The 23880-nt window shown below is 42.8% G+C and overlaps 1 protein-coding gene across 1 annotated transcript; it reads left to right on the plus strand.

Moving 5' to 3' along the window:
• Positions 1-3045: 3045 nt before the first annotated feature.
• On the plus strand, positions 3046-16170 carry LOC109465881 (E3 ubiquitin-protein ligase TRIM56-like). The gene is made up of 9 exons (XM_019763370.1): positions 3046-3329; positions 3726-3835; positions 4536-4689; positions 7336-7922; positions 8459-8729; positions 11430-11455; positions 12224-12354; positions 14158-14253; positions 14950-16170. Exons 1-9 carry the CDS (start codon positions 3046-3048, stop codon positions 15088-15090), a joined length of 1800 nt encoding a protein of 599 aa, XP_019618929.1. The 3' UTR covers positions 15091-16170.
• Positions 16171-23880: the final 7710 nt, after the last annotated feature.

The raw sequence follows: 23880 nt of genomic DNA on the forward strand, positions 1-23880 counted from the left end.
TTTATATATTAAGTCCCTTGAGGAATAGTCACAAGTTTCAACAGGCTCAGATGCACAACACAACACAAAGGCTATCCTTTATGCCTTTTCTCTCCCAGAATGTATTGCACAATCATCAATACAGTACAATATATACTTACAAGCACAATACTGCGAATGTTATTATATTGGGCCTGGGTCCATTGACAAGCAGTCACAAGTTTCGCTCAGAGGCACAACACAGCGTCTATCCTTTATGCCTTTTCTCTCCCAGAATGTATTGCACAATCATTAATGTCAACAAACGTGAGTACAATATATATCTGTAGAACAAAGAACCCCCGAGTGATTTCAAGAGCGAGTTCATTTCAGGTCATCATAACGGTGCTGGGGTGATGTCATCCCGGCATGCACCATTCTGCCCTGGTGTACCCCCTTGTCACGATCCACTCTCTCACCGTTAATCTCCAAGCAGATGTAAGAATCCGGCACAATCTCAGCATTTAACTCTTCGCTTCCTCGAAAAAATATATAGATTTACTAGTACTTGGAGTTGTCCTGTACTGTAAGATTGTTAGTGGAACAGCTACATTTTGACCCCCATGAAGCTTGCTGTAACCTATAGATGCTAGGCACGTGAACAGTCAAACCCTCCTGTCAGGGTCACACAAGGACAACGTACAGTGAACGACCTCTTACATCGCAGGTCATTATGGGTAATGGTAATGGACGGTTACTCGAGTTCAACCGAGGGGTCATATGGTGTGATGACATGGATGACGCGTGCTTTAAACCTGCCGCTTTATATCCATGATTTTTAAAATAGACAATGCGAAACAACGTTAACCAAGGAACATTTCTCAGATACTATGTACTACTAGTATTTGAATATGGGCTATTTGAATGAGTGGTCTTATTTACTAGTAACTCTATTTGCTGATTTATTTGAATTACATACATTGTTCAACGTAGATATGGACAAACGATGTTGTAATTTCTTACGTACCTGATAATTGTTTTAATTAGTACTTTTTCTTTACACGGACAAAAACCGTTATTAGATATTTTAAGTTTAATTTAAATGTTTTCACCAAGTTAAAAAAAAGCTACGTTGAAATAAGACATACGAATATCCGAATATTTCGTTGGAATTGTCTTTCAACTATTGTTTGTGAAAGCGACTCCTGGCGGCAGTTGTGGAAAATGCCATGGCCAACATCGAAGGTGGTGTAACGTATGGGGCATGTGATAAATGTTCTTTCCGAATACTAGTAATACGTTTACTTCAATTGCATTTATTTGTAGCGAGTAGACTATGAAAGTTTGGATCAGACTATATTGATACGATATTTTACTTTCACTGTGATGTGACTTAATATCTTATTGCTCTAGACCATTTGTTATCGCCTAAGCCTTTAAGATAATAATTACACTGATGTTTTTTAAACTTGTCATATCAAGTACTCCACCTTTTATTTGATCATGACATGCCTTCAAATATCAGAGTTATCAACCAAGAATTGAGGTATTCAAAACCTCGTATTTCCCCAGAACTAGGGCTGCGTACCGGTCCAGGTGGACCGGTACGGACCGGAAAAATAGTATCGGTCCGGTCCGAAAAAACCGAAACGTCGGTGGACCGGTTTTTTTTGGACCGGAACAAAAATTCATACTTGATCACTACACACAAGGAGGCCTGCCAAGAAAATGAACATCCAGCGTTAAAATGAAGAGATTTACGCAATTTATGACGTTTTGTCCCAAGTTCAGTAAGTGTGGGTCACTAAGAGGGTGACTGAGAACTATTGAGAAGTGAGATAGGAAACCTAGTTATATCATCCATGGTTATATTTGATGTTCTTTGAATGATGTTCTTTGACAAATTGTCAACACTTAATTCATGTTTCTGTCATTATTGAAGAATTTCAGTAGAACATGTGACGCGCGTGAATTTTCAGGTACAGGTACAGGTCCGGACCTGATGTTACGAAAAGGTACGCAGCCCTACCCAGAACTATCGTAGACTGGAACTCGTTGCCACCAAGCACAGTTGGGGCATCATCACTAGAAAGCTTTAAACAACTCCTGCAATCAAATGCGCAAAGATTAAGCGTAACAAGCCGTTTGGTGTGATATAGCCAGCTGCCGCCAATCCGCGTGCCTGCGAAGCTGGTGTGTTACATGAGGGCGGTTATACCGGCTATACCGATACAGATACATCCTGGCAAATACTGTTTTAACGTTTATCTAATATAATGTGTAATTACTATTTTGAATGTTCTATTATATATATGTCCCAATTCTAATGTAATATCTTGACAATATTCAGCCGTCTTGCCTGCCATGTTTGAGACAATGTTACGTGGATTTCGAAATACTAGTAAATCATTCATATACATTGTTTCCCACGAGACAGATATGTACTTAATGTATGAATTGGATTCCCTAAAGTTAGACCGTATATATAATAGACGTCTCAAACATGCAGTCCGTGAACTCCAGATAAGATGTTTTGAACTGAATAAAGTGAGCTCAAACATGTAGAAAATTTTGTTCAGATTGCTTGATACTCGAAAAATAAGCCCTACTACAAGGATAAGACTGATTATACTAAGAAATTAACAAGAAACAGTCGTGCCTTCAAATTTCAGGGTTATCAACCAAGAATTGAGGTGTTCAAAAACTCGTATATTCCTAGAACTATCGTGGAGTGGAACTCACTGTCGCCAAGTACAGTTGGGGCATCATCGATATCACTAGAACGTTTTAAACAACTCCTAAATGTGCGCAAAGTGTTGAGTGTAACAGGTCATTCGGTGTAATATAGCTAGCTACCGCCGCGCCGCGTGCCTGCAAAGCTGGTGTGTTACGGCGCATTGTGGTTATACCGGCTCTGCAGATACAGATACGTCAGTAAACAGAGTTTGTTGCTGTAAGAATGACTATACTACAGCCGCTAGCCTCCAGGCATGTCCGTACAACTGACCTGACGAGCTCACACTCACGCGTGCCGAGACAGACCCAGATACAGGACGACATTGCGAACGACCCCACGTCACCCACACGATGGCGTCCTCCTCTCTTCTCAGTCAGATTTCAGACGACTTCTTGCAGTGCAAGGTTTGTTACGAGCCGTACAAGACGCCCAAAGTCCTGGCCTGCCTGCACACGTTCTGTCTGGAGTGTTTGGAACAGTCGCTGGAGAAACAGCGCGGCGAGAGGAGCCGACTGTTCTGTCCAACATGTCGGACGGCAACCTGCTTGCCCGAGGGGGGCGTGACTAGACTGAAGGACAACTTCTTCGTGGAGAGTCTCCGAGACACCGTGGACATATACAGGAAAATCCACAGGTACACGCATGCTATGTACACTCTGCGATATGTTCTAAACAACATGAACCGCGTTTAATAATCGCCACACAGAATTACAACGGGTTTTCATTTTATCAGCGATATTTGTTTAGACAATGGCAGGCAGTAGAACACAACATCTCTTCAATAGGGCCTGCAACGAATTGAACATGGTCCAAATATCTACTTGTAAGTCTTATTGCAGATACTGCGCAATCAAATGCTTGATCGAGTGTGGCTAACCAAATCATACGGTTGGTGCTTCAGTATGTTATTTTAATCATGCCCAAAAGTGGCTTCTTGAGTCATGGTGACCTTGAGAGAGAAATGGCGTTCCCACGGGTAAATCGAGCTTCGTTATATAATCTGTCTAAACACGAATCGTTTCCCTTCCAGTAAACACGAGGACGTGATGTGTAACAACTGCGCGGAGAACGACAGCCCCGAGGCGGCGTCCGCCCGCTGCCTGACGTGCGACGAGTTCCTGTGCCCGGACTGCGTCAATGGTGAGGGGCATGTTTGTGACTCTCAAAGCAGAGGTTCGGGCGTGTTTTAGACGTTTTTGTTTGTTTGTTTGTTTGTTTGTTTGTTTGTTTGTTCTTTAATGCCCACGACTATGATAATGATCATTCTGCCATACTCATTTTCACCTGATGCACAAGGTTGGTGACTTGACAGGTTTTGAACCCGGGACCTCTTGGTTCTAATTGATGCTCTGCCGTTACGCCACACAACCCCAGGTGTTTTTCTCGGGCTTTCTTTTTAGTACTGCTGGTATCTTTTTTCATGACGACCCAACGATAACTGCTTGGCATATGGATACTGCCTAGCCAATTTATACAACCGTCTTTCAGCCACCGAAAGATCTGCTTGGAGATTAGAAGGTTCACTGAACTGTTAGCAACAAAAGGTGAACACAAATGTCAGTAGACGTATGTTAGAAGAGAGTTGTGTACCCTGGGGCGTTAGAGTGTGTGGTGAGGATCCAGTTCAAGGATAGCCCGATGATATACAAAACCGGTACCATAGAAAGTCGCTAGGTGGCCCATTATCGACGTCAGTGTTCTGTTGACACCCACCTACACACCAAGGTTCACAAGAATCCACCAATGGCTTCTTAAGGTATGATAGGAAAATTATTTCCGAAAACTTATTGCCCTCTTGGCAAATGTAAGAAAGAAGCACTATCACTATCTTGTACTGCAGCTCACAAGCGGGTCCGTCTGACCCGGGACCACTGCCTGGTGGCGCTGGACACCATCCGGGCCTCCAAGACGGAAGCGCCGCTGAAGAACGCCAAGACTCCCTTGTGCGAGAAACACGACAATCAAGTCATGAGGTTCTTCTGCACGACGTGCAGGTGGGCAATATATGTGGTCCTTGAAAATAACAATAGGGCTTTGTCTATTGTTACATTTGTGAGCTTTTTTCAGTATACTTTTTTCTTTTACTTGTTTGTTGTTGAATTTGTACAGTACAGAGTACAGATTGACGCAACAAGACAAAACAAAACACTAAAACTGTTAAAGCTGCATTATATAACATTAGAGCGATACAAAAAGTAAATTTCTGGTCATTTCTTCACAATGTAAGATAGATCTAATCTACTCCAATTAGCTCTGAAAACAAGTGAAGACGGAGGCGAGTTTGGCCAAGAGCGGGGAAATTTATTCACGGACTTTCCCGTCCAAAACATGCCAACCAATACAGCATCTAGACATAAATATACAGACAATGATATATAGAAATTTCGTAACGCAGAAAACGGAACTGATAAACGTCTCTATTTAAAACCGTGGCAGGAGTAGGGGGTGGTGGTGGGTTGAGAATAGAGGGGAGAGCGAGGCCAGGGCCACGTGTGCGTCCTCGCCTAGCTCTGTCCAAGTGTCAGGGGTGACGGCGGGAGCACATGTGTCCGGGCCGTGGTGGGCGGAAGTGAGAGGGGACTGACCGGAAGGGGGAGGGACACGGGCAGCGGGTAGATTGTTTGGCAAATTAACAAAAATGACATTGGGGTGACATTTTTCCTCAATTAGCTCTGAAAACAAGTGAAGACGGAGGCGAGTTTGGCCAAGAGCGGGGAAATTTATTCACGGACTTTCCCGTCCAAAACATGCCAAAAATAAGGCCAAACCGCTCCGCAGAGAAGAGAAAGAGCAAAAAAAAATAAAAATAAAAAATAAATAAACAACAAGGAAAAAACTTTCAGGCGGAGCAAAGCGAGGAGAAGCGAAGCGACACCACCACCCATCTACCCCTGTCATAAACCTAACTACTGATAGAACATAATGCACGGACGTGTCCACTGATGAAACAAAATAAGGCCGCAGCAGACCACGCATGAAAACAAGGAACGGCCGGGCCATTGTGCGTAAATAAACAATAAAAGGCAGAGAAAACATGACTACACGCTACTAACATGTGAAAAAAATAATGCGGAGAAATATTTACACTAGATAGTTCGCTACTAATGCACAGAGCGGATACGTCTGATCATCCTCGTGCACAATTCAAGCCGTGTGCGGAGAGGGACTTTTAGGTAGCACAGGGCGGATACGTCTGATCATCCTCGTGCACAATTCAAGCCGTGTGCGGAGAGGGACTTTTAGGTAGAGCAAATAGGCATTCGAGCGCCAATCGCCCTGCAACCTGATTAGCTCGACGGGCACCCCGGCGCGGAAGGCGAATGTGGCCCCGCCGCGCCGCCCACTGTGTAGTGAGTACAGATGTGGGTTCAGGCCCGCACGCTCAAGAATACATTTGAAAGCTTTGTCAAACACGGCTTGAGTCAAGGGAACGAAGCGAGCAGAACGACGTACAATAAACACGGCGGGTCCTCTATACGAACTATGTAGCCGTTGCATGTGTCTAAATGCAGAAACGGGACACAGAGGGGAGTTGGGTATCGCTAGGACTGGAATGTATAATACACGCTCTGCACATTGGATCGTTTTGGACCATCGAATACGTACAAACATAATTTGAGTCGCTGTAAAGCCTGAAGTCAGATACGGTACATTGCTTAGCAGGATCAAACCTACCTTTCGGCAAAAAGTTAGACTTACGTTGGAATGTAAAGAAACTCAGTAAAAGTAAAGTCCAGATAGTGGCATGGAAAGGGTCTCTGAATATGTCCAAATGTTCATAGATCTGGAGCAGTACCTCCGGTGTGAACGGGGCGACTTGTCGCGGCGTGTGGCCCATCCGTCGCTGCAAGCCGCGTTTCAACAGCGTGATGTCCGTGGTCAGGAAAGCGTCCGTTGCGTAGCCGAAGAGGATGTGCAGTGTCTTAAGTCCAGCCAGGTAGTTTCCGATGGAAGCCGGTGCCTGGAACGACCGAGCCAGAAACTCTACGTATGTTTCTAGCGTGTCAACCGATGCCGGAAATGGCGGGATGCAGTAGAATGTACAGAACAACAAGAAAGTCCGGAGAATGGTCCGTAAGTTCGCCCAGGTGCCGTCTGCGAAGGCCGCCCATTTTGTGCGGCTGGCTTGTTCGCGTAATAGAGGGGAGAGCGAGGCCAGGGCCACGTGTGCGTCCTCGCCTAGCTCTGTCCAAGTGTCAGGGGTGACGGCGGGAGCACATGTGTCCGGGCCGTGGTGGGCGGAAGTGAGAGGGGACTGACCGGAAGGGGGAGGGACACGGGCAGCGGGTAGATTGTTTGGCAAATTAACAAAAATGACATTGGGGTGACATTTTTCCTCAATGACATTAAGGGAGTGAAGGTGCCATAGTATGGCTCTTTATAAGTGTGTCTAAAACTGGAAACACATCCATGTTTGTTTACATTCTATCTGGTAGTTTGGGGGTGGTACCACAAACTGAGTGCGCATCATGTGGGCTGCGCTGTTCTAGCGCAAACCATAAATGTTAGAAATACAAAATAATAGGGGAAATATATTGAAAAGTGGAAGTAAATTACAATGACACGAAGATTTTTTTCAACTGAAATATTTCGTTTTTTTGGTGAAAAATGCTGCATAATGCTCCTTTATCCCTTGTCAGGATTCCTGTGTGCCACGACTGTACCGTCATCGACCACAGAGAACCAGAGCACGAGTACGTCTACCTGACTGAACTCGTGGACGACACGAAAGACGTCCTCACGGAGCTTTCCTCTCTCAGCGAGGGGCGGATCCACGAAATCAAGGTTGTCCAAAGCGCCCTGGCCAAGACGTCGCTCACTTTGGAAGAGAACAAGGCCGCGGTGAAGCGCCAGCTAGCGACGGCGACGGAGAAGCTCAAGCAGCGCGTGGAGAGGAAGATCGACAAGCAGCACAAGCTGCTGCTGAAGAAGCTCAGTGAAATCGTCTCAAGTCGCGAAAAGGAACTCAACATACACGAGGACTTCTTGGACACGACGTTGGCGAGCTTGAAGAGTTCGCTGGACTTTGCCAGGAAGGTCTTGTCACACGGCAACGACTTTGCGATGATGGACGTGAGCAAAGAGATAGAGGAGAGGATGACGTCACTGCTGGAAGCTGACCTGCCCAACGTCGATGACGTCACGGACCAGCTGGTGCACCTGACGTTCCTGCCGTCCCATGAGCCTCTAGACTCGGTGGTGATTGGCACTATTGAGGAGACAAGAGGTAAGCCTGGATTATATTAGGGACGAGCTACGAATGTTCTCGCTATTTTGTCAATGCCTACGATATTTTGGCGACGCCTCAGGGGCGGAGCTTGCTTTTTTTCTTTTCCATCCATCCGTATGTGCAATTGTCGGATATCCTAAACAGCATTTGAAAAAGTACACTTTCTGGAACACTCTTTTTTTTTGTTTTGATGGAAGTTATATAGTTTGATTGTTATGACCAGAAAACGTGCAAGCATACTAATAGCTATAGTCTAAAACGGGGGCTGGGTATTTTTCTAAATCCATATGGCGTAATATCTTACGTAAAGTTTGACAGTCCTATATGAAATCTGATAAGGATATTTTAAAATTTGAAGTGTAAAAGGCCCCTATACATGTACAATGTGCTTTAGATAAAGATATTTTTCTAATATCGACATCTCCGTAGTTTATATCATTTTGAGTCTTCTCATAGCTATTTCACCAGTGGACTTTAGAGTTGTGTTGTGATGGTAAAGCTTATAAACAAATGCATCCACCTTCTCCCTCCAGCTGTCCCGTGTAAGAAGCTCCTCCCCTGCGGCCACCCGTGTGATGACGTGCACCACCCGAACACGCCCTGCAGTCAGCGGTGCCGCAGCACCGTCAACATCCGGGTCAACTGCTGCAGGTGCGGCGCGCCAATCAGGAAACCCATGGACGACAGGGAATGCTGGGAAATTCGCAGGCACCAGAAATGTTTCCGGTGCGCGTGGAGACACTGGTCGCTGCAGGACAGGAGGTTACAGCTGGAGATGATTCCGGAACTGGAGGTGATTCCGGAGTAGGATCCGGACGTGACGTCATGCTTACCGTTTACAGATCGGACTTCTTGAACAGTCGTGTGAATATTTGCACAAAGAACCATGGGATAAGTGACACATCCTTTGGGCATGGTTTCTTCGGGCTTGAATCATGTGCAGCCAAAAGTTGTACAAAAGAAGTTCCCGTCGAGTATAAGTAAGCTAAGAATTGATATGTAGACAATAATCTGTGATTTCGTTTTCATGTACTTTTTACTACGCCATGTTCCAGTAGAACAGAGGTATTAACGTCACAAACGTCGTATGCACATCAAAATACTCAACACAGCAAAACAACAATGTGAATTGTAGTGTACTGTTAGGTGATCACCTTGTCAGGGAATATGCCACAATACAGAAAAAAAGGAAATGATATTAGTGTAAAATGAACCCGTATAACCTGGTTTGTTGTAAAATACCGTAGACACTGAAATTTAGTATAATGAGAATATTTCAAATTTTTGCGTAAAAAGTTACATAATGCAGCTTTAACCTTTTTCCTCAGTAGGCAACGTTGAGAGACATTATAATTATAGTCCAGTATAGCGTAAAATACTGCGTCAATAAGAACTAATTACTTATTTCTTTTTAGAACAAAACACTTGTAGAATAAAGATGTTTGCAACTTCTTATCTCCACTGCTGTTAACCGTGGCACAGTCTTAGGTCTCTTAGGGTCATACACATATTTCCAACAATTTTGACAATACTGGGCTGACACTGAGCACTACTATTATTCGTCTCTTAAAGCTATACAAGAACAGAAAAAAATCCAATATAGCTTGTAATCCTCCATACACACTGTTCACAATTCTTGTACAAAATATTGCGTAGTGTCCATGGCCAGCTGGTTACTTTATTCTGAACAAGGAGGTTCAATCCTTTTTAAACCTCCTTGTTCTGAGCAAAACAACATTTTGGCGATGCCAAAGGGGCGAGCTTGAATTGTGATTCCCAGCACAAAATTGGGCTTATTCCACTTCTGTGACGTCTTTTTTTTTGTTTTTTTTTTGTTTTTTTTTTTTGTCAAGAGGAATGAAAGAAACCATTTCCATCAGGGTCTTACAACCATCTATCAAGGGGCGGTTGAACTTTCTGGAACTTGTGATCCACTGGCGCCATCATATCTGCATAACACATGACATCACAGAAGTGGTGGCTCGCTTAATTTCCTTTACGTAATTACAAAGACAATATTTGCTGTATGTGTAATTATTACTATATTCCTAAAGAAAAGGCCCCATGACTTTTTGTGGACTGAGCCCTGCCTATATAACTCCAGCAGGTATCAAAGCAAATGCCCCATAAGTCTGGGAATGGTTGCATGAAATGCCCATCAAAGCAACTATCCAGACTTACCTGATAGATGATCACTATTGTTTAGGCAAATGCCAATTTCGCGTAGCCTGGGTGCCATCCATGCAACTTGTAACGGCAACCCCGAAAGAAATCTTTTTCTCGGGGTTGCCGTTACAAATCGGATGGCATCCAGGAAGACAATTTCGTTCAGTGTCTGCTAAGGTATGTACTATATTCTAGAGTTGTCCGTGTTAAAAAAAAAACATATCCACGACGCTATCAAAACGAAGATGACGGGCTTGTAGCCTTTGGTTCTTAAATGGTTCTATAGGACTCAACTACATTTTGACAAACATGAATATGATGAGAGCCAATCAGTAACACACCGCGTCACACGGAAGGAAAGACACTTCAGGTTTTTATCCTGTTGTGCACCCCTTTGGGCGAGTGGGAAGCGCCAACGTGAAGGTCAGAGGTCAGCGGCGTTGTTTATCCCATGCCCAGTCGTAGCTGCTTGCAGCTAGCTTACGGCTGTGAGTCTCGGCCCCTCTAAGGTAAGGAACGTGGAAATTATGATCTTGAACTGAAAACATGGGCAAGAACATTTTTCTTGACAGTTTGTTTACCATCACAACGATGACATCCATTTTACAAAATAAACATTTTACGCAAATTATGAGCTGAACGGAAGGGAGGGGGCCAGATTTCGTTTGTTTGCTGTCGTAACGTTACGTTAAGACGTTTACACTAAGTATTCTGCTACAGCAACAACATTTGATAGCTTATGCTACATGCCAGCGTTCAGGCATTAATGAACAGTCCCCCGTGAGGTGTCTCTGATCCGTAACCTGAAAGTGTAACCAAGGGACCGTTCAGGCGACTCCCACTAAAAAAATAAGTTGAAAATTTCATACACAGTTGACAATACACAATACAGGGTGGGTAGTCCGACACGCCATTCGCTGCTGCCAAAGAGTCAGTTTGCAATGTTGAGAATGCGGGGTGCTGCTATTTTCAGCCCTCTATGACCACGGGTAGTTTGTGCAATAGCCTACAAAGTTGCCACAATGCCAGGCAATTCAATACAACTTAACTGAATCATTTCAAAATTTGGTCTCTCGGGAGAGACCAACTACTTGTACGATTTGAGATCATTATAAATGTTTACTTGTGTGGACTATAACTGTGTCAAATATTTGATATGAAAGGGATTTAAGGCTTGGAACAGGTCCAATATAAACGTAGCCACAATGTAACTTTCACCAGGCCCTGTCTAGGCATAATACAAGTTGTTATAATGGGCGTGGTCGATAGGTGGCGTTTCAGCTACGTTGGCATCGGGGGGTATGATGAATATTCCTGATATGGCCATCTTTTAACCAGTGATGCCATTAACAATATTAACGAGTGTGGGTACGTTCCCTTTAAGTGAAGTATATCGCATGCAGCCAAGCTTTTTTGGGAGATACAAACTTTAATAAGCCTTTACTAATAGGCTCCCCTAGTCGGCTTTTTGCCAACGTGTCTGTATATTTTCTGAGCAAGGAGGCATGCGCAAGGTTCAAAAGAACCTCCTTGATCTGAGCTAGATCATACCAGAAGATAATGTACTGTAGGGAGGTTTATATTCGGGATCCAAGGTTAAGTGGTCGAACGTAGAGTGAAGATGCCGACATGGCCGAGGCACTGTAGTCCCGTACACTTCAGCGCTACACCAGGGCAACTCTGGGGGGCCAACCAGAGGCCGGTCTTGGCTAGCTGTCAATCACAATTTAAGTAGGCCAATAAGATTGCATCTGATCATCGACTGTCATGTCCGCCATGTTGTTTGTCAAACTTACATCAAGGCGACTCTGATACTGTTGTTACTTTAACATACTGTAATTCAAATTCACTTCATTTCAATACTCATTGGTCTATATTGTTTTCATTTCAATACTACATGTACTTCGTTACAATGTTTCACGGTCTGAGGAAAATGGACATGTTCACAGAACTTAATCTTCACGGTGGTGCAAAGTAGATGATGAAACACAAAAGATTGATAGCGGTAATGATAAGTTCACGGTAGAGAAATGACCATGAAAACGGTACCATTAAAAAAAATCAGGGTTTACACTAGTCTCCCGCATCTGCAACTGATTCTATGTTTGTTAGTTAGTTTGTTTGTTTTGTAGTTATGACGTCCCCGAAGATCGCCAGCCTGTCGTGGGGGTCGATGCGTGTGGAGGGTGGCGGGAGGTACAAGGACTGTAAGGTGTGGCCGGGCGGCAGCCGTGCCTGGGACTGGCGGGAAACCGGCACTGACGTACGTACCACGTGACTAATGTGCGGACCAATCAGTGACTGTCAAAGTGAATCATGTATATAATGTGCTAAATTTGTGAATCCATACGACAATCCACTGAAAAGGAAACGTACAAGTTCTTGACAATTAGCTTTTGTTGAACTGCAGGGACCGATTTTATTTGAGACTTTGGAAGGTGATTACTTCAAAAAGTGTTCACGACTGTCATAATGCATGGTAGGCAGATAATATGCGGCAAATCGTTACCTAATTTACATAAGTAATGAGGAAAGTTTCTGCAGATATAAAAAAATATCCAAGTTTTGTATCCAACTAGGTACTTGCTAAGCAGCAGTACTCTTTCGTAATGCATCATTGGCAAAGGGAATTAATTTCTTGTGGGGCCAATTTGTGGAAACTTCAAACGGGTGCCGAGTTCTAAAAACCTGCTTCTAAGGAACTATAAATTCCCCACGAGATCTGTCGTATGCAGCCGAGTTTTAAATCAAGAACTCGTGAACGAATTTGTTTCAACTGTCTTTATCGGTTTCACGCGTTCCATTTTACAATATACTATCATTAGCACACAGCCCGGAGAGGTTACAAAAATATCATGCAATGTAAGAAGATCAAAAATAGAATGATCAACTGTTTTTTTTACGGTTTGGCCATGCTGATTAGATTATATGGATGGCATTATCTGGGAACCCCAAAACTGATGCGAGCGTGCGAATTAAAAGGATTAGTAAAAATGCCTTCATTATGAAATCTACGTGGTCATATAACATAACTAAACACTATGGGGTTGGTGAACAACAGACTTCATTTTCAATTGTTCGCGTTTTCATCTTTCCTTTGGAATTGATTGGCACTGTACAACATTAGTATCGATTTCCAATATTTTTTTTCAGTTTGCTGCGTACATATTTTCTAATTTGCAGCTGCTTTGTACGATTTACAGTATGTTTTTGTTTTGTTTTGGAAACGGACGAAAATTCATGCTGGTGGATGTCATACATATAATCAAATCAACATGTATTTTGCTTTATTCTCTTGTTCTTATATTTTTAAGAACAGTCGGATTTTTTTTTGGGGGGGGGGGAAGCTACTAAATATTTCAAGCTCGTTCACTAGTTCACACGTCACGTGTGTATGTGTGCCCCTGGGTCAGCCTAACTCCCCTGCCTGCCGACTCCTGGGCACACAGGTTAAACACCTGGTCCTTCGGCAAGCTTTCGCGGGGGAAATTACTTCTCAGGGCGGCTGGAAATGACGGTTTGTAGTCGGGCACCGTACAGATGACTGCGTACTTCCAAGGACGTTATATCCTTGATAAAACTCGGCAGCTTTCACGATTTTTTTGAGCGAAACGTATGGGTATTAGATGAATAAATGAAGACCTTTGTTGTACACTTCTTCCCCGTTGACCTAACTGAGGTCCCAAAAAGAAGTGTTTAGAAATATACAACTAATAAGAGTAATGAATCTACATTAAACTACATTGAAATGTGGTAAATATGAGAACATATAGTTTTTTCTGATAGCAAACGAATGGTAAATTCGCCCATATAACACAAGTGTACATGTACAAAGTGTGGAAACATAGTTTGCCTATAACCTGCATATACCTCGAACATTCTACCACAAAATGTCGACCATTCCCAGTTCTGCTAATATCACAACGCAGATGTCAGAGAGAATTCATAACTCTAAATTTGCATATGTAATTTGTGAACAAAGATTGATATAAGAAGAAAAAAGCACACGTAGAAATACCATAAGGCGGTGAAGTTCAATTGTGGAAAATATTATGTAATCATACAGCACAGACCGGGAGTTCAGCCGGCTGATCTGGAGGAGGTTCTAAGGAAAGGCGTGAATACTTTAGTCATCGGACGGGGGATGAATGAAGTTCTCCAGGTCTGTACTGTCCAACTATTCCACCAGTTTAGTACTGATGTGCAAAAGTTCCCGCTGACTTTTGTACCTCAAAGTGTAAGGTAAGATATTTAACAACCATGAGTCGGAAGGTTGAAGGAGCAGTATGAATGCCGAATGGAATGATCCTACTATGAAATTTCTAACTTAACAGTTGTAGTGTTGCTATGGTTTATTATTGTCATATTGAACTACAAAGGTGGCACTTACAACGATGCAGATGCATAATGTTAACTTCACCTGGTCTAGCCCAACAAACTAGTACTGCTCTGTTTATTCTTACTCAAAGTCAAATACATTCATATGTATGGTGAGCATCCTCTCCAACTCTGTTCTGCTACACAATGTAACTCAACACCATAGGGTGTCTGCTACAGCACCCGTTACCTTGGTGACAGACGTCTGGTCATTGACTTTATTTGCCTGCAACGAGGAAGAAGAAGAAACTGAGCAAAAACAATATGTTTTCCTTTTGCGAAGGTATATATAAAGTTAACATAAGGTCAGTGAATGGTAACCAATATTAGAAAATATGGGTGTAGGATGCCACACATGTTGCAGAATTTCGAAGTATGATATGATATCTGTTTGCAATGCTTCCCAAAAGATGTTCTATTCCAACTGCGTCATCGTTTCTGTACCTAGCTTCAATGTCTTGATTTGTTCTTCCTTCAAAAGGTTCCTCAGAGAACGATCGACCATGTCCAGAGCCAGGGTGTGGAGTGTGTGGTGTTACAGACGGAGAGGGCAGTGGACGAGTACAACAAGATGGCGGCCGCCGGCAAGAAAGTTGGAGGGGTTTTCCACTCTACTTGTTAAGGGGCGTCGTACACTTTCGCAAACTTTTGTTTGATGTCCTTGCAATTGGTGACATATATATGCTACCCTCAAGGGTTTCGTGGACTAAAGAAAATCATTAGTTGTAATGCACATGTCGGCTCCATTTGAGCTGTAATATATTTAAAATTATGATGCAAAAAATTACAAAGACATGAAAACTAGTCGTACATCTGATGTACCGATATGTCCCAGTCTATTATCTATTCCTTTGCTCATACATGTATGTGTGTATTGTGTATGTAACTCCGAAATGTAGTAAACGATACCTAATATTAGCCCGACAGGTGTTGCTAATAGATATTTCCTGAGCCGAGCACCGTGTAATGAATGCTCTCGGTTTGTCTGGAATGAAAGCTATATTGGAAGCCTGGAGTCCGTCCGTTTGAAGTTAAGATTTCTATGAGATTCTAGAGAGAGAGAAAACTCCAAAATATAGTAAACGATGTCTGTTATTAGCCTGACAAGTGTTGCTAATAGATATTTCCTGAGCCGAGCACCATGTGATGAATGCTCTCGGTTTGTCTGGAATGAAAGCTATATTGGAAGCCTGGAGGCTTCCTCCGTCCGTCCGTTTGAAGTTAAGATTCTAACGGCGGGGAGCCACCGCTCACACCACGCCGTCTGAATACACACACACTAGCCGCAGGCCCTTCATTCTGCTCAGCCAAGCGGCTAATATGCATCGCCTGCGAAGGGCTAAATGCGTTTCCAGAGGACGAACAAATCGACTTTTTACAGATTGCTACCATCAGGCCATTAAATAGAGCTGCACTCTTGGCGTGCGTACATCTTACTCGCCTCTGCGTGGTGTGGGGTGGCAGGCATGGGGTGAATTGTTGACTAAGACCTCACGCAGTTCCAAGTTCAATGCGCCTTCCAGTACCAGAGTTGTCAACCAAGGATTGATGTGTTCAAAAAACTAATTCTTTCCTAGAATTATCGGAGAGCGGAACTCCCTGTCACCAGGTACAGTAGGGCCATTAACATTAGATAGCTTTAAACAAATTGTTTAGAGATTCGAAGAGCTAATCGAGACCCATAGGCTAATAAATGATACAGAAACAGAAGATCCCAGTGTCCATTTAGGCTCTTTTTATGAGTAAAATTTAGACGTTCTGAAAGACCTACTGAGTTTTACACTTGCTTCAATTACTTTCCTTATAGTACTTTACCGTCTGTACTTTACAGAATCGTTTAGACAAGTGGGGGTATTTTTATATGCGAAGACGGTATAGCTTTCTGCCGTGAATGCAATGAGTCTACAGTTCGTTGTATTTGCATGATTGATAGGGACATACTGTAGTAAGCCTGTTACGATAAGACTGTCATTGAAGGGCTGCTGTCATTTGGGTGGAGAAATATGCTCAACTGCAATGCAAATTAGGACGTAATAGATCAGAAACCGTAAATGCGTACACCATTTGGCGGAGGTATGAGATCGTGCAACTCTAGATACACGCGGGCGTTCTCCCTTCCCTTAATAACCTCACAGAACCTACATGTACAACAGTTCATATGACTCCCTTATCAACATAACGCCAGGGCAGCAACCAGCAACGCTTTGTGCAGGGTGAAAACTTCGGCTGTGTGCTATTCTAGGATGATGTTTTTGCCTGAGGGTTTTCTGTATTGCATGCACATGATACAGACTTATAATGCAGGTATGTACGTAGATCCATCAGCAAAGTCCTCCTCGTCTCTTCATGACAGAGACTGAGAGAGGTGGATTTCACACCTGCCCCTGCGGCTGCCGGACTATTTTTGGTAAAGGCCGGGGGCCCTGGATTGTTTCTAACTGGTAGATTAAATCAACCCTGGTCCCGGCGACAAAAATACACCGTAAACCACTGGCGATAACACCGGCAGTCCGCCGGGCCAAGTTTTCAACATCGAAGCACAGAACTGAATTTCCCGTGTGCCCACCAGAACACAACAAGAATGTTGCGCCACCATATATGCAAGGGGTGTTCATCCGGTATAGAGACGCAGCCTCCAGATCCACCAGACAGAGCACATTGGACAACCTCATCATACCGAGGCCCCAACTGGAAGTGTACAGGCGGTCACTGAGGTACTCGGGGGCGACTGTGTGGAACTCCTTGCCACCACATGTACGAGCAGCCCAGTCATTGGGAACATTTAGAAGTATGATAAGGAACTTGGACTGATAACGGACTGATGATTTATTATTTATTTTTGTATTATATTTTGATTTGCACTTTGTTTTGATTTTGTATTATATTTTGGTTTGATTTGTAATCCGTGACCCCGCCCTCACCCTCGACCTTGTTGAAAAGCGGTCATTTGTAACCGAACAAGCTTTCGAGTTTAAATAAAGGCTTACTACTTACTACTACTACTACTGTTAGGTAGAGGGGTCTTCATTATGACGTCGACCACGATATAGCCGGTGTCCTGACGACATCAGAGCCCGGCCGGGGTTACACCCCGTACCGGTGTAACTGTGACCTGAACATTAGCAAGCACTAAACTGAAAATATTCTGGGTAATGAAAATCAGGCATTTATGATGCAGGTTATATTTGCTGTGTTTTGTAAAAGCAGAACACATGAAATCTATGCCCCCCCCCCCACGACGAGGTCAGGTCGAGGGACTAGGTAAGAAGGTACTAGGTACACAAAATAATGTTACAAATGTGCTGAAATATGCCTATAGGTTTTTGGTAGTACCTATAAATACATGCTAGCTGATTATAAAAGAACACCACCAATAAGGTAGCTGCTATATGATGCAAATACTAGCGTGTCACATTTTCAGTACCCTTTTAACTATTGTTGCGTTATGCCATGCGGTAGACTAGTACTGAACTATGTAACTAACCATGTAGCATAACCAGAAGATTGTCTTAGAACGTCGTCCTGTACTCTTACACTGAGTGCCTTTAAAACAGAGCTCGTGTTGATGAATGTTGTTTCTATAGGAAAACTGGAGCAACATCAGCAGGCATTGGTCTCTTGAGGATGAGCCGAGAGGCGACGACGATAGATAAGTAATATCACGAAGCCGCAGGTACCTCAAGTAGCTTCATTTGCCACACTGACGTTCAAGACTGTTATATCACCCCTTATTCTATTCACAATGTTCTGTTCTAAGAATATTATCTTATCTGAAAACATTGTTGCTGTGTAACACCCAATATTCAAATGTGATAATTGTTAGTTGTATGGATTTTGAATACTGTATCAATGCAATTCAGACATTACGATGTCATACTTAATTGAAAAATAAAGATTAAAATTAAAATTCTACCATAACAGTTATCATAACTCGTCTTTTTTCCTCGCAACTGTCCGACTTGAAGGTCAAGTTATTTGTTTTAATTACCTGAAATTCCTCGGCTTCTCACGCACATTGAATAAGGCATTCGTTTAGCCCGGTTACCCTGAAGGTTCAAAGATCGAGCCCGGGTTTCATCTACAAACAACGGATACGTCTAGCGTTCATATCGTTAACGAGTCTCATGGGTCTTCATAAAACTGCTTTTCACAAGAGCATTAACATCTATTCTCTTTCTTAACCATATCATTTAAAGCTGATAAATAAAGTTTCGTTTGATGTTACTGTTACCATGGTAACTGGTCCCGAGTGTGCTGATTTAATTTTGTGAATAAATGAGTGAAATAAAACTTTATTTTGCTTCATTTCGATCATGATAGGGCGTCTATATTTAATTACAACGTATTACTTACGGAGGCCGTTACCTAAGGCTATGAGTGGTATTTCAAGTTAGCTGTACATATCATTACCTCGCAGAGAAGGTTATGTTTTGTAAGCTGTATGTTTGGCTGTCTGTATGTGTATATATTTGTGAACAGTATAACCAGAGAAGTAGTGGATTGATCTTTCTGACATCTAGTCTGTAGGCAAGTACTGACGTGAAGAAATGATTAAATTTAATGGTTATTCTGTAAAGCGTAGAAGCATGCAGACGGCACCCACCATCTTTCTTCAGCTACTGACTTGTCTTCAGCTTTTTATTTTCATTCATGTTATTTACCGAACGATAAATTTTTACTTGTAACATTGTTTCCTTTTTTTGCCTTGGAAAGCCATATGTATTCTAGTGATGCCTTCTCCGACGTCTGTTTGACGGTTATTGTGTAACTTCACCTTTACCCTATATTCAATATCTCATCTCTCTCCTGACTCTACTCCTGTCTCCCATGTCGTGACCAGGCATGTTATAGTTCCGACCCTTCTGAAGTTCACGCCGCTCACCGAATAATCTTACCTGCCTGCATTCTCATACACCTCTCCTCAAATACTGATAAATACTTCACCAACCCTCTTTAAAATCTCGTCACGTCGTTATCAATATTGTTCATTACCCCACAGTAAAATTTAGAATTATTCCTCGCGTTCTGTAGCGTTTTGGGCAGTTCATCAAATTTCCCCCGCACGCCCCGTCGTAACAGAGATCCCCCGTTATTGAGTATTGTGCGCACGGTTCCGGCAAGACGCCATCATTACCACCTAGATAGGGGTGACAAATAGAGATTAACCTCAGAAATGAAGGATATCCCTAACTTTGAAATCACCGACTTGCTCGCGCAGTGATTCCTGGTGTATTGGGTTGTTAACAACGTGGCGATTGGACGGATGAGGCCGTCCATGCCCTTTGTCGTCACGAGTATATCTATGGTGATAGCTTTTAAGACTGTAGCAATGATGAGCTGTGGATTTACGGGGGGAGGCCGTTAATGCACCGTTAGGGTGAAAGCGGACGTGGGTAGACTCAAGTTTGGTTATATGGGATACATGTGTGGCCAATATCAATAGACCCCGGGCCTGTACTGCCTCTTTGCTCATGGAAAGGGTATTTTTCAGCAGCTTCCCAGTTCTGAATGCGCATGTGAAAGATCTCTTGTAGATTATGTGACATGTTTTCGCCAGGCCAATACTTGTAAAAGACAATTATATTGTTCCTCTTATTAGTATTACACACCAGGTGCATGTGTCCAGGCTAATAACCCCATTATCTCAACAGCCAATCAGCAACCACCACGCCTGCAACCAGAGCCACACCTTCAAATACCTACAGACTCTTGTCTCCATGCCAAATTTGGTAACACACGCCAAATATGGTAACACATACCAAATATGGTAAAACACGCTGCCACATTACATTGTCCTTTGTAAACAGCCAGAAATTCTAAATAAAACAATTCTAAAAGCGTATATCAAGAAAATAACTTATTGGGGTTGTAAGCAATTATTAGAATGGGGCTATATAACCGTTTGACAGTGGAGGTTGGTATAATGTTGGCAGTAGTATGAGTCAATAGCTGTTGAGTTTACGGCGATTTCGATGGGTCAAAGAAGATTAGGGATTTGAGTTCCCGGCTTTCGAGAGATTAGACTCAATTTTTGAGGGATTTGTGAGGGTGTGATATTGTATCGATTTCATCAATTCATATTATACCAACTGAAAACAAGATGTCATCAGTTTGGGACACGCATTTTTCAGTTTGGGACACGCATTTTTTTTGCTTTATAATTGAACCATTATATGTGCTTTAACAGTGAGTTTATTGACATACACGAAATCCTATATTTGTATGAAATTAGTACTGTTGATTAGAGATACTACACCCGAATAATATACTTATGATAAAAGAAGATCAAAAGATGAAATTCTAATCACCGGTGGATTAAAGTACCAAGTATATAATATTGCACCATATCTTTCTTTTTTTTACTTTTCATGAACTCTTCAAACAACAAACGTTAGTAAACCTTGTTGTTTGTATCGTTTGTAGCGTTCCTTGGTGCAGCTGTCCTAGCCGCGCTTGTAGTGTTAATAACGTTACCGACTCGAACGAGAATTCAATAAAGCCAGACTTTTAGCACCAAGGACAGGCACAGTCTTTCATCTCGCTCTCTCCATCAGGCCACTTTAAACACATCACAGGGACGATAAATACAATTAATTCCATCTTTACGTTTCCATAGAGACCGTTACCCAGGTGTTCTGATGTAATTCTGTGCATAAATGGGTCAAGCAAAAATCTTTCGGCTAAAATTGATTGCGGCAGAGTGTTTCATAAGGTAGAGTTTACGAGGCCGATGACATTTTAACCACAGCGTAGTCCCTGTGTATCATTGGACCGTTCTAGTTATGCTGTACTTTACGAGTAGATATGACTGATATATTTATATTCTATTTGGAATATATGTTGTACATCTTCATTGCAAAAGATTTCTGTACATATTGAAGCAGTTCAAGTAGAAATTCAATATAAGAAATATTGATTTGTTGAGCATACGTAAACATGGTTATAGAATATGAATTCCATTAGCCTCTCTTCTAGCCCCTCACATATTTTCCCCGGGCCCTCCGTAACAAATGTTGTAGGGCGATCTTTCTTCATACCTTTAGCCATGGGAGCCTGGTTAATGTTCCATCGTGTAGGCTGCGGCATACACCGGAACGGAACATACCTTTTTAGGCAGTACTACATCACGGCTAAAATGTCTCAGTCCCAGGGTACTGCTTAAATCAATACCGAAGCGATGTGTTCCTCTCGGAGATGAAAGCTTTATGAAGCGATTCCAAAGCTATATTGCACCGAATGCAATCACGGGAGAGATTCATCATCAGAGAGGGCACGGTAAGGCTATTGCTTTGGAGCTCCCGGTTCAGAGTCTGATCTAATAACATTTTTCATCATCTAAAGCGCTCCAGCTACGTTGGAGAACTCAAAACGTTTTGGGCGAAACCTAGCCATATCTTCCTAAAAGTAAAATGGATCTTAGTCCTACGAAAGTATGGCTGTTCACCGGACGTTTTCTAAACTCGATTGTCAATAATCAAGCAAAATGAAAAGTGATACTCGTATACAGTGTTGGACAAACATAGCGCCGATTCAAGACGGCATATGGCGTGTTTTCCTATGACTGAACTAGCCTCTACCAGACTTCAGGAAGCGGCTGGAAAGAGTAGAAATCGGCCAGAAAGACGGATAACATGCCAGGGGAGTTGGTCCACCGGAGAGCACATTTCGGGTGCGGCAAACTGTACTCTCTAGCGGACCAACTCCCCCGGCATGTTATCTCTCTATTTTCACAATTTCTACTCTCTCCAGCCGCCTCCTGAAGGCTGGTAGAGGCTAGAACTCTACTGAAAGAACCTTGTTGTCAAGAGATATATCAACACCTTAGTGAGGCTCCTGCATCTGTGGTCGGGAAATTATTGTTGATCCCGTTGATAAATAAGTGCCTGATCTTCGAGCAAAAAATTACTTGTATGCACGAGTTATAAGAGCGGTGCATTTAGAGCTACTATCCCTGAGGTACACACACTTCAGATATCCAGATGCTCATCAACACATCCTTGAAAAGTCCTCAACAACGCGTTTTACTTTGGCACTCTCAGCTATACTCGGTGGATGTATGATAGTTGACGGTATATTTACCGACTTGGATGACGTCTTTCAGGATCGCCGTCCTTGTCCGAAGGTAATCCGGCTAACGGAAGCCTCGACGTCAGTTAAAGGATTTTTAGATCTGAAGAGGCACTTATCCTGTCCATAAAGAGAGATGCTTATCTTCACGTGGCTATTTTTAGGAAAATCAATCTTTCATAAGTTGAAGAACTTGTGGCTCTTTAAGAGTAATTGAAATAAGCCCTCCTTCCGGCCGGAGAGGCAAAACTCCCTCTGCTGCATTAGAAAACCTCGTGTAAAAATCTCATATCAGCGCTGCACCCCAAAATAATTGCCGCCGCTCCAAAATGTCTATGAAGGAGGCTAACTTGAAAAAAAATTCTAGAAATACAAACAACGCTTAATGATGTCAGAAATTCTGACTATAGTTTACTATAGTAAACGACACATTTTGCGTAAGCTATAACATTTGATCTCTCTCTCCTACCACAAACGCTTGTGCCTAAGCCCATTGGGAAGTGGTGTAAGCTCCCGGGCGTTTCTCAGGGACTTCACAATGTCATGTAGCTTTTTAGCAAGGGACTTGGCAAAGAATTTTAGAAACACAGAGCAGGACATGATGCAGTAGCAATGGAAGCCCCCCTCTTGGGTAAGTTGGGCTTGAAACTGCTTCAAATTGCGGTTGAACTGGTGGTGAATTACCTACAATACACATAGAATTGAAAGGTCTTCAAACTGAAGTTAGTCTATGTGTCCTTTAAGCAACTTACGAAGGAACGTGGGAAGAAACAACAAGGATATACAAGCTGTTGTACATGTACATGACTGGGGTACCGGTAAAGCCATCCGACTTGCATATCAGGAACTTGCATTACCGGAAACTGTATGTAACAAATAGCGATTCCCATGACTAAGTCCCTGCCTAATACCAGATACATGGTCGGCTCAGGGCAATCGAGAACGCCGGCTCCAAACCCCATTTCACCCGTTGACGACCTTTTCATACATATGAGGGGTGATTCGTTCTGACAATCATTCAAGTCAGACTGTGAGGCAAAGCTTTTAGAGGTGCACATTACGGCACGCCCACCTATAGAAAATGACCAGGTTATGTCACCATTTTGTGCTCGGTTAGAGTTCAAAGTCGACATGATTACCACTAGGAGTGTGGTGACAAGATGGACCAATGGCGACGATTCTCTCTTACTCATTTGATCGCTGCGACTTAGAAAGAAGTACACTATTTGTGTTTTGTTTTGGATTTACGAAATCGGTTTCGAAAGGTTTCGTGGCGTTAGAAAGTACACCACATTGCTTAAACTTGAACAAAAGCCAGTACAACACCCTAACGACGTGAATAAGT

This window comes from Branchiostoma belcheri, unplaced genomic scaffold, assembly GCF_001625305.1.
Source record: "Branchiostoma belcheri isolate BF01 breed outbred unplaced genomic scaffold, Haploidv18h27 scaffold16, whole genome shotgun sequence".
NCBI classification, from domain to species: Eukaryota; Metazoa; Chordata; class Leptocardii; order Amphioxiformes; family Branchiostomatidae; genus Branchiostoma; species Branchiostoma belcheri.

Excerpts from the sequence above, each read along its gene's own strand:
- LOC109465881 (XM_019763370.1), top strand. The coding sequence starts at position 3,046 with ATGGCGTCCTCCTCTCTTCTCAGTCAGATTTCAGACGACTTCTTGCAG. Across the intron at positions 3,330-3,725 it reads ATATACAGGAAAATCCACAG|TAAACACGAGGACGTGATGT; the intron begins GTACACGCATGC and ends TTTCCCTTCCAG. Across the intron at positions 8,730-11,429 it reads GAACTGGAGGTGATTCCGGA|TGATGCCATTAACAATATTA; the intron begins GTAGGATCCGGA and ends TCTTTTAACCAG.